Source organism: Phaseolus vulgaris, chromosome 8 (assembly GCF_000499845.2).
Source record: "Phaseolus vulgaris cultivar G19833 chromosome 8, P. vulgaris v2.0, whole genome shotgun sequence".
Lineage (NCBI taxonomy): Eukaryota > Viridiplantae > Streptophyta > Magnoliopsida > Fabales > Fabaceae > Phaseolus > Phaseolus vulgaris.
In genome coordinates, this window is record NC_023752.2 from 7484363 (window position 1) to 7495595 (window position 11233).

The 11233-nt window shown below is 34.6% G+C and overlaps 3 protein-coding genes across 6 annotated transcripts; 2 read left to right on the top strand and 1 right to left on the bottom strand.

The window, feature by feature from the left end:
• The first annotated feature begins 204 nt into the window (after positions 1-204).
• LOC137825779 (cysteine-rich receptor-like protein kinase 25) lies at positions 205-5056 on the top strand. Of its 4 annotated transcripts, XR_011083346.1 has the most exons (6): positions 215-1768; positions 3259-3333; positions 3415-3536; positions 4122-4191; positions 4294-4430; positions 4551-4690. XR_011083346.1 is itself a non-coding variant. In XM_068631560.1 (5 exons), the coding sequence occupies exons 2-5, from the start codon at positions 643-645 to the stop codon at positions 4806-4808; spliced, it is 1581 nt and encodes a 526-aa protein (XP_068487661.1). In that variant the 5' UTR covers positions 205-411; positions 531-642; the 3' UTR covers positions 4809-5056. The 4 variants fall into 4 exon arrangements, 2 of the variants coding, with proteins under 2 accessions (XP_068487661.1, XP_068487660.1); XM_068631560.1 differs by lacking the exons at positions 4122-4191; positions 4294-4430 and having other exon boundaries at positions 205-411; positions 531-1768; positions 4551-5056; XR_011083345.1 differs by having other exon boundaries at positions 4122-4430.
• Positions 2451-2986, bottom strand: LOC137825780 (large ribosomal subunit protein eL37x-like). The gene has a single exon (XM_068631562.1). It carries the CDS (start codon positions 2934-2936, stop codon positions 2649-2651), a length of 288 nt encoding a protein of 95 aa, XP_068487663.1. The 5' UTR covers positions 2937-2986; the 3' UTR covers positions 2451-2648.
• A 3984-nt stretch (positions 5057-9040) lies between the features above and the next one.
• On the top strand, positions 9041-10918 carry LOC137823708 (uncharacterized). The gene is made up of 2 exons (XM_068628943.1): positions 9041-9501; positions 9631-10918. The coding sequence occupies exons 1-2, from the start codon at positions 9041-9043 to the stop codon at positions 10916-10918; spliced, it is 1749 nt and encodes a 582-aa protein (XP_068485044.1).
• Positions 10919-11233: the final 315 nt, after the last annotated feature.

An 11233-nucleotide genomic window follows, 5' to 3' on the forward strand; every position in this document is an offset into this window, starting at 1 on the left:
AATTGTTTTTAAAAAAGAATAATGTTATACAGTACAAGATATTCTGCCAAATACGAGTGAGAAATGCATGCACGTGACTTTATTTTATTGGTTGAAAATTAAATTGAAAAGAAAAAAAAAATATAAAAATGGTTTATTTAACTTATTGCATTTTTGGTGGAAGATGACTTTCATACACTTCAAACAGTTTTCTTTAAAATATATATGAACTAACAAATAATTCATCCATCCACCGTATGACAGTGTTTGTGGAAGATGAAAAGAAGCATGGCCTGGAATCCCTTCAAGCTCATCTTCCTTTGTTTTACCTTCTTCATTTTCGCAACTCCTCAAGCAAAGGGCGCTGATTATCTTTACCGATTTTGCAGTGAAGAAGACATAAGCAGTGACAACAGCTCCTATCAGACGAGCGTGAGGACCCTCCTCTCTTCCTTATCTTCCAATGCTACAGCCAACGCTAATGGATTCTACAACAATACAATCCTTCCCACAAACTCTTCTGACACAGTATATGGCCTTTTCATGTGCAGGGGTGATCTTCTCCCTCACGCCTGCAATGGTTGCGTGGCAAGCGCAACCCAGAGTCTATCTTCAGACGCAAATTCCCTGTCCAAATCGGTTGTGATTTGGTACGCCGAGTGCATGGTTCGGTATTCCAACCTCTCTTTCTTCTCCACTGTGGACACAACTCCCAGCTTTTATTCTTGGAACGTCGCCAATATCTCCTCCAACTCATCAAGCTTCAATAGTTTGTTGGCCAACACCATGAGAGAAACTGCAGACGAAGCAGCCAATTCCAGTAAGAGGTATTCCGCAAAGCAAGCAAACTTATCTGAATTTCAGACCCTTTACTGTCTAACTCAGTGCACACAAGACCTTTCATTCCAACAATGCTCAGACTGTCTCGATGATGCAATATCAACAATTCCGACTTGCTGCAATGGAAAAATAGGAGCAAGACTTTTTTTTACCAGTTGTAACATTAGGTATGAACTGTACCCTTTCTACCGCGTCACCGATGATGCACCACAAGGACTTGTCCCAGAAACAACATATGCACACACAGATTCTGAATATTCAGAAGATCCCGGCTATATTTCTCACAACTGCTCAAACAACAACTCTGACGCTGCTTTCCGATCAAACCTCAGAACCCTCTTCTCTGCCTTGTCTTCCAACGCCACTTCTAACTATGGATTCCAGTCGCGAGAGCGAACAGCGTATGGCCTCTTCAGGTGCCGTATCGACATTCCTTCTCGCCTCTGTGAACTATGCATCCAAAACTCAACAGACAAATTAACCTCCGAGTGTGGTTTTGCATATACGGATGCCATAATATGGTACAACCACTGCTGGCTTCGCTATTCCCACAGAAACTTCTTCTCCAGAACCGAAACAAGTTCGAGATTTGTGAACTTGAACATCAGCAACAGCAATCCAATACAGTCCTCCGTTGCTTCTGAGTTATCGAACCAGTTAGTTAAGGTGGCCGACATGACAGGGAAAACTGATAACAAATTCTACACAGATGAATCTCTGAGATTGAATGATAAGCAAACAGTGTTTATTCTTGGTCAATGCTCATCGGATCTATCAGCCGATGGTTGCAGTGGGTGCCTAACTGATGTGATTGGAACAGCAATTCCATGGAGCAGTCTGGGAAGCTTAGGTGGACGAGTTATGTATCCTAGCTGTATTCTTCGCTTTGAACTGTTCCAGTTTTACAGTCTCACGCCTACCACACCAACTGCTACTCCTCCCCCACCAGGTTTTTCTATCTCTAAAACTTCATAATCATATCCATCCTAATAAAAGGACAATGATATATTGAATGTTCAACAATTTTATCTCATCACTTAACATCCCTCTTTTACCTTTGAGCAATTTTTTCTTAAGAGTCTATTGTTGCATAAATGATTATCAAAACATACACTAAACAATTACAAAATTAAAAGGGTATTTTTCGACCAAGAAAAATCCTGCTCATTGTATATCCCTATGTTGACCAAAAGAATCAACACAACACGATTAAATATATGTGAAACTTTGAAGACACTACACAACTTGATGCATTTCATGCAAGTAAGAGGTCAAGGAAGAAGCAGGAGATTGGAGAAAGCGTAGCAAACTAGGATTGGACCAAATTTCTACAACTAACCAAGTTGGTACCAACTCCAGATTAAAGAGAGTTTTTAATGCCCATAAAAGCTGGGAATCCTCTATGTATACTACTTCTAAAGCTAAAGATATACCTCCACTAGTTGGATCATATTAACTTTAGCCCATCCAAAAGTTGACTTAAGCTGTGTAATAATCTACACCTCTTTCCATGATCTACGTTTATACATTAAACAACGTCAAAATAGTCAAGTCAATTAAATCATTATAGATTATTTTCGTGGAGAGATTATCTGTCATACTTATGTATTACCGCAACCTGTGTAGAACAGTTTGGAAGGGCAGAACCTTATGAAAATTTACTGTCATAAGGAAGGATATGACCTTATGAAAAATTACCATCATAAAGCGTTACGATCATAAAAAAATTACCATCATAAAAATCCATTACATATTAAATGAAATTAAGACGACAGAAACAAAAAATGTTCTTTAGAAACAGCACACGATCCTTAACTCCCTCTCAAAGATTAGGCAGTGGAAGCCGCTCCCCTCTTCCTTGGTGCTGCCTCCGTACCCTCTCTGAAGCCACTCTTGAATCTGCGAGGCACGTGACGCAGGTACCTCATCCTTCCTGTTCCGGTAGTCTTTCTCCTAATGGCCTTCGCGCTCCAGTTATATTTTCTTGTGCGCGCAGCGGGGAAAGCACACGCAGAACACCGACTCTTCTGAAGGTGGAAGCTCCGATGACCACACCTCACACAGAGCGTGTGAGTCTTGTTCCTCCTCTTACCGAAACTCCCTGTTCCTTTCCCCATTGTAGCAGCGAATCAGAAACCCTAGTTGGAGGATCTCTATATCCCAATATTATTAATTATGTATAAAATTCTTTAGAAAAAGTGTTAATGAAATACATCTATTTAACAACTTATTCTTTTAATAAAACAATACATAACAATAAAATAAAAGTATATAGAAATGTAAGGTGAATGTAGAAAGTGAAAAGCAGTGTATGTCATTAGCATATCTTGTGGTTCAAATCAAGGTTAGTAATTTTCTTAACCAATAATGTTTTTAGTTTGTAAAAAATAAACTTTTTTTTTTATCAATTCACCATGAATCTTGTATCTTGTAATGTAGGAGAAAGTCAGCGAAGAACAATTATCTTGATCGTTACTTCGAGCATACTTGCATCAGGGATACTTTTCACCTTTTGTGAGTATGGGAAAATAATTACTATCTTTTCAATCAAAAGGTTTAGAAATATTGTTTAACCATTTACATGTTTTTATTTAGTTGGGCAAGAAGGTTCCACTATAGAGTCACTACAATTCAATCTGTCAATAATTGAAGCAGCAACAAGTAATTTTTCACAGGAGAACAAAATCGGAAAAGGTGGATTTGGAAAAGTTTACAAGGTAGAAAAAATATGTTCAATTTTATTTTTTAAATGTTTTTATTATTTTAATACATATTTTTTATACTATTGGGGTATCCTTTTTGATAGACGATCTATTGCGGTAAAGAGACTCTAAAAAAATTCTAAACAAGGTATAGAAGAGTTTAAAAATGAAGTTTTATTAATAGTCAAACTTCAACATAGGAATCTGGTGGCGTTCATAGGATTTTGTCTTGATGAACAAGAAAAAATACTTATCTATGAATATGTGCCAAACAAGAGTCTAGACTACTTCTTATTTGGTAAGATGCTTTTGACCTTATTTTTTTTGTTTAAATTTAACATTAGTTAATTATGTGTTTATGATATTTAATGTATTATATGTTTTAAACCAATTCAATATCACTTATATATACAATGATTATTTTTTCCGTAGATAGTAAACAAGAAAAAGTTTTGAGTTGGATTGAGCGTCACAAAATTATAGGTGGAATTGCTCGAGGAATTCTATATTTACATGAACATTCTCGACTTAAAGTTATACATCGTGATCTTAAACCTAGTAATGTACTACTAGATGAAAATATGAATCCAAAAATTTCAGATTTTGGACTTGCTAGAATTATTGATATAGATCAAGAGAAGGAAAGTACAAAAAGAATTATCGGAACATAGTAAGTTCTTAATTCTCATTCCTATGCTTCTCATCATTTTCATAATATTTTTAAAATTATTTGTAACTTTCTATTGATTTTGCAATGGCTATATGTCTCCAGAGTACGCTATGTTTGGACAATTTTCTGAGAAATCTGATGTTTATAGTTTTGGTGTTATGATTCTTGAGATTATTAGTGGAAAAAAGAATATGAGCTCACATGAATCACATCATGTTGCTAATGGACTTCTAAATTTTGTGAGTGCCAAAATCTTGCTTTTTATTTTAGTTAATCATTATTTATAGGTAATGTATAAAAAGATTAACTTAGAAGTATGAAAGTGTAATGATACTGACAATTTTAAAATTTTGTTATAGGTTTGGAGAAATTGGAGGGATGAAACAACACTGAACGCATTGGATCCAAAATTAAGAGAAAACTATTCTAATATTGAGGTCATGAGATACATTCAAATTGGTCTATTATGTGTTCAAGAAAATCTAGATGTCAGACCCACAATGGTAACGATTGTTTCATATCTTAGCCGTCACACAATTGAGTTGCCATTTCCACAAGAACCTACTTTTTTCTTAAATCATAGAACAAATCCAATTGCTGCATATGAATCAAGTTGAGGCCATGATGCCAACACTTCCATACCATCTTCTACTAATGACATATCTATAAGTGAATTTTATCCTCAATAGTTTACTTTTTTTTGTATAGAATTATATATTTATGTTAAAATGTATAGTAAGATCTATTATAAAGTTCAAACTATGAAGTTTGTTTTGTGAGATATGTTTTTTTTAGATTATGTAAAGCTTTTATGTTAGTCCAGTAGACTTCAACTTTATGTATATATGGTGTGTAACTTTCTTTATTGGACTGGTTTATTGTGACCTTTGACATCGTTTTTGCTAATTTTATGTTTTATTGTGTTATAAAACTCATTGTGCTTATAAAAAAAAGTACAAATATGAAAAATCTATAATAATTAATGTATTTTTTACAAATAAAAAAATATTAATTTTAAATTGATAATTAATATATCAGTGTAAGAAGGAAAATACAGTGACAATTTTGTATATGTGAGGTTGGATATTACATTAATTGTTCAATTAATTGATGTAAATTGTACACATTTGATCATATTACATTATTTTTTGCTCTTGCTAATGTAATTGTTTTTTTTAATTGATATTTTGCATTGGTTGTTTAACCACCAATGCAAAATAACTTTAAAATCCTAAAACTCACAATGCACCTCAATTTTTATTTTCATTGTTTCACACCTCTATTTCCTTTGTTTCCTTCTACTTCACTCTATTTTCTTTCTCTTTGAAAGTTCTCTCCATTGAATAGATCTCCATTTTCATCACTTTTTAAATTTAATTTTATAATATATATTTGGTTCTTATTTTAGGTTTTGTTAATAACGATATTATGTGTATGCAATAAAGTATCACCATATTTGAAGGATTATAAATTTTAGATAAAATTCTTTTAATTGATGTTAGTATATTAATTATTTTATGTATTTATTAGTTATAAATAAGAAAAATTAACTAAATAAAAAAGTAAAAAATACTTTAATCATAGAAACTGTGCTATCAGTCAATCTTTAGTTTTTAAATATTTGACGATTGAAATATTTTTATATAATATGATAATTGAATTAATTTTTATATAAGATAATTATCAAATAGATTTTTATAAAATATGGTTACTGAATTTATCTTTATATATTATGATTATTGAATTCGTTTTTATATAATTTATTATTGAATTATTTTTTTATATATTTGTTCAGTGAAAAATTGGTTTTTAAATTATAATTAAAATGTTCTTATATTGTTTTTCATAATTTTAGTTACTTATTAAAATTATATTTTAAATTATTATTTAAATGATTTCATGACTATTTTTATTATTTTAGAGATTAATAATTTAATTTATAAACATATATTTCTTGTAGAAAAATATGAAAGTTAAGCAATTTCTATGTGAAAATAACTATTTTAATACAAATAATTTATCAAGCCTAAAACTGATTTTGACACTAATTTCAAGTAAGTTATTATACTAAAAAAAAATTCTTAAATAAAAACTAATTTTAAAAAATAATTAGTTATTATATTCACTAAATTAAATACTATTTTATAAACTAAAAAAAAATTCATAAAATAATTTTTAAATTAGTATGTAATTAGTTATCAATTTTAGAATCTAAGATGCTTAATAATTAAAAACTTAATAGTGGATTAGATAAATTTATAAATTAGTTTATAAATGTAGAAGTTACTTAAATATCAATAATTTTTTTTTTTAATTTGTAAAATATTTATTTAATTTAGTAAATATAGTAAATAATTATTTATTTTCAATATTAATTTTTATTTAATAATTTTGTAGTGATATTTGTGAAAGTTGTAATTCTTAAATTACTAATCTAATTTAGTAATTATATTAAAGTATTTCAACTACTAATTCATCCTTTTTTTTAAACGCTTTAATTGATTAGATCATGCAAGTGATTAACCACATATGTATATTCCATTAATCATGTTTGTGATGAAATAAGATTGTTTATTTTTTTATATATAAAAAGCTTTAATGTTAGACATCACTATGTTACTTGACATATCAGCTAGATTGATACCTCAAGTAACAACAATTATTTGTCATCACATGAATAAAAATGTTTTTATGTTGTGAATATGTCCACTATTAATTACAATTAATCATTTCAATATGAACAACATTGACTTTTACATCTTACATCTCATATTTCTTCTTTGAAGTTTTAATTCTTAAGTTATTTATTTAATTTCATAATATTATTATTCCAATGTTTAAATTCTAATAATATAATGTCATGCATATTGGTAAAGCCCCAATTAATTACATGATTTTCGTAATTAATCGCAAATTAACATTAAGGTAACCATATTTTTAAATGAAAATTTAAGTCATTATTTATCTAAACAATCAGGCTTAAGTCACCAAGGTATTTAGCATCCAACCCTTCATGTTTGTGTTCTCATATTTTATCAAATTATACATAATGATCATATTTAATATACATTACAATAAAAAAAAATTAGTAAAGATTTTTTAGTGGAGGTTCTAATAAGATAAGATATCTCATACCTAAGGTCTTTTAAATCTTTGTAAATAACTAAAATATTTTGACAAATTATACCCAATTTCTTGACAAATTAGTGGAGGGTTCAAATGTTTTTTTCTAAGTTATTTACTTACTCACTTCTAACACTTTAAGGGTTTTTTTGGATTAAGGATTTGTTCACACAGACATATCTGAGAATGCACTCCATGTTTCTTTCAAGTGATGCATGAAAGAGAAGGAGAGTGGAAAGGAGAAGTTGAGTGAATTTTTGTGTTTGGTGAAGAGAAATTTGAAGATTGAAGAGAAAGCCACATCCACTTTTATAACTTACATTTTTACACTCAATATATAATAAAAGATAATTAAAATTATTTATTTATTTTTAATTTATTTCAAATAAACTGTACATACCCAAATAAATAATAATAATATAAAGTATTATTAATACTAATAATATAAATATTAATATAATAATAATATTTTAAATTAATTTATAAAATAATAGTATTATTTATAAATTGAAGTAGGATCCAAAATGCGTCACTGATTCATTGTATTACAAAATCTGAAGAAGAAATAATTAGGTTCACAGGAGTTCATTTTAGTTATTAAATTTTAAAACTTCAATCTATTAAATCTATATAATTTCAAACTAAGAATCAATTCAAAAAAATATGATTTTTTGCAATGGCTCTACCACATTACTTTTATGTCCAACTAGACAAAAATGCTTCAAATGTTAAACTATGTAGAATTCTCCATGTCTGCTAAGAAGTATTTATTTAATTTCTTTTTTCTAATTCACAATACTTACATTTTTCTCTGAGAATTGGTGTACCGGTCAGCGCTGAACGACCGAGTGGTTTACGTCGAATAAATCTAATTAAATTCATTACGATTGTTTCGCGTGAAGTGGAAAGCAGTTACAACGACCATTGACTAAGTCGAAGCACGTCCTCTAGACCACTCCCCTAATTTTCAGGACACCATCAAGCACGACCCAGAAACCACTAAACATGTCTCTGACCATCAACTGCTTGGCCCACATGACCAAGGCCCAAGTCAACCTACTAAAAGGGACTTCTAAGGGGGAAAAAGTACGTTTTTCTACTATCAGAGAATTCTCACTTGAGCACCATCGCTGACTTGAGCGTCGGAGTGCAATCGCAGGTACCCCCGCCGGCCGACCGAGGCACGCGAAGAGGAAGGAGACTAGAAGAATAGAACAATCAAGGGTGAAGCAGATACCTTGTATCGACGTGGATCAACATTACTCAGTCCCCAACATCCATACAGGTACAATTGGTGCCCACCGTGGGGCCGAGTAATCACTGTTCCCAGACCTAGAGGTACCAATGCTCGAGGATGGGTTCAACGGCGAACAACAACAATGATACTGCAACGGAAGAACACAGGATGATACTCCAAACCCTCCAGGTTCAGATGTAGGAGTTGCTCCAGAAGGGAGTCGCTGATCAACTACGTCAAGATGAAGAGAAGAAGAGACAGGAGGAGGAACGCCAGCGGCATGCGGAAGAGATAGCTCAGTTAAAAGAGCAAAATAAAAGACTGATGGAGAGACTCGAGCAATCTGAACGTGAAAGACATTCGCGTGCGCCTTCTCCACCACCACATCAGTCAGGAACAAAGACAATAGCCCAAACAGTAGCCCAAACTATGCCTCCCACATCACTCGTTCAGCACACCCATCAGAGTGTGAAGCAAGTAACCCCAAACATGGTAACAAATTCGAGAGGCCATCTGTTCACCGACGATATCATAGCCACCCCTCTCCCTGACAAATGGAGAGGCCTAACGATAATCCTTTACGACGGATCCACAGACCCGGATGAACATCTGAACATATTCAGAACACAAATGACCCTTTACACGACTGATCGGACGGTGTGGTGTAAGGTCTTCCCCACCTCTCTCAGGGAAGGTCCCCTTGGATGGTTCTCTGACCTTCCACCCAATTCCATTACAAGCTTCGACGCTTTGGAATTGAAATTCACTACACAGTATGCCACAAGTAGAGCTCATCGGACATCCTCCATGTCCCTCCTAAATGTCAAACAAGAAAGGGGGGAACCTTTACGAACATTTATGGACAGATTTAACAAAGTGTGTATGAGCATTCGTAATCTTAATCCGGACATAGCCATGCATCATTTGGTCTCGGCCATACTGCCCGGAAGGTTTACTGAAAGTCTTATCAAACGGCCCCCGTGCAATATGGATGAATTAAGAACGAGAGCGACAAAATTCATGCAGATAGAAGAACACATTGATTATCATTGAAAGACGCATGTAGAAAACACGGACAGGGGTAAGGGGATTCGTCCCCCCATAGTGCCGACCGACCGGCATCGCCCCAATAGGGGTCCCCGCTTCCACACTTACACCCCATTGATTGTACCAAGAGGTAAAGTTCTAGACGAAGCACTACAGATTGAATTGATTCCGGCACTAAAGCAGTCGCAAACTCCCCCCAATGCCGATATCAGTAAACGTTGTCAGTACCATCGTAACTACGGCCACACGACCGAAGGATGCCAAGCACTGAAAGATAAAATTGAAGAGCTCGTCCAGGCCGGTCATCTCCGCAAGTTCGTAAAGACTACCGTTACTGCACCCAGGTCACCCCAGCGTGATCATGATCCCCGAGAACGTTCGGGACGAAGAGACGACCGGACCCGCGACGATCACTATCGTTCAAACAGAAGGAAAAGAAGCGAAAGTCCGGTTAGACGAACGAGACCTAAAAACGAAAGCCCTGAGCGTAGGAGTCGAACTAAGCAGAAAGTTCGTGCGGTCATCAATACAATTGCTGGACCAGTATCACTCGGCCAGCCCCCTCAAGAGATTAACTACATTGCAGGTGGTTTTGCAGGTGGAGGATGTTCTAATTCCGCAAGGAAGAAACATTTGAGAGTAGTTCAATCTGTTCATTCGACCTCTACACAACGCCGACCGCACATACCACCAATCACTTTCACCGATGATGATTTCACAGCGATTGATCCAGCTCAAGATGACCCCATGGTAATAACGGTGGAGATAGATAAATTCGCAATCGCAAAAGTCCTAGTAGATCAAGGTAGCTCGGTCGACATCCTTTACTGGGAAACATTTAAGAAGATGAAAATTTCAGAGGCAGAGATACAACCCTACAACGAACAGATAGTCGGTTTCTCAGGAGAAAGAGTAGATACGAGAGGATTTATTGATTTATACACTACATTCGGCGACGACTACCTCAGTAAGACCATCAACATACGATACCTACTCGTCAACGCCAACACATCATACAATATTCTGCTCGGTCGTCCATCTATCAACAGATTGAAAGCCATTGTCTCAACCCCTCATTTAGCTATGAAATTCCCCTCGGTCAATGGAGATATAGCAATCGTACATGTAGATCAGAAAATAGCACGAGAGTGCTATGTAGCTAGCCTGAAGGTGGAGCCAACCAGAAGGCTTTATACCACGTCGGCCGACCGAACAACAGAGCGGAGAGGTCGGTCACCAGAAAGACGTTCTAAAGGGAGAGAATCTAGGAGACACTTAGTCGCCTTAGTCGATCTCGATCCCCGGCTGGATGATCCTTGAATGGAAGCAGGGGAAGATCTTCAACCCATATTCCTCCGCGACAAAAACCGCAAAACATACATGGGAACATCTCTCAAGCCGGATGACCGAGACATGATCGGTAAGACATTAACGAAAAACGCTGATCTTTTCGCTTAGACCAGTGCATATATGCCAGGTGTAAAGTCAGATGTTATCACCCATCGGTTATCTGTCTACAGAGAGGCTAGGCTTATCGCCCAAAAGAAAAGAAAGCTTGGTGAGGAACGACGCAAAGCCGCACGGGAGGAAACAAATAAACTAGTTCAAGCTGGTTTTATTCAGAAAGCCCACTAC

Excerpts from the sequence above, each read along its gene's own strand:
- LOC137825779 (XM_068631559.1), top strand. The coding sequence starts at position 256 with ATGAAAAGAAGCATGGCCTGGAATCCCTTCAAGCTCATCTTCCTTTGT. Across the intron at positions 3,334-3,414 it reads AGGGATACTTTTCACCTTTT|TTGGGCAAGAAGGTTCCACT; the intron begins GTGAGTATGGGA and ends GTTTTTATTTAG. Across the intron at positions 3,537-4,550 it reads GATTTGGAAAAGTTTACAAG|GTTTGGAGAAATTGGAGGGA; the intron begins GTAGAAAAAATA and ends ATTTTGTTATAG.
- LOC137823708 (XM_068628943.1), top strand. The coding sequence starts at position 9,041 with ATGGTAACAAATTCGAGAGGCCATCTGTTCACCGACGATATCATAGCC. Across the intron at positions 9,502-9,630 it reads TCGGCCATACTGCCCGGAAG|GGGTAAGGGGATTCGTCCCC; the intron begins GTTTACTGAAAG and ends AAACACGGACAG.
- LOC137825780 (XM_068631562.1), bottom strand. The coding sequence starts at position 2,936 with ATGGGGAAAGGAACAGGGAGTTTCGGTAAGAGGAGGAACAAGACTCAC.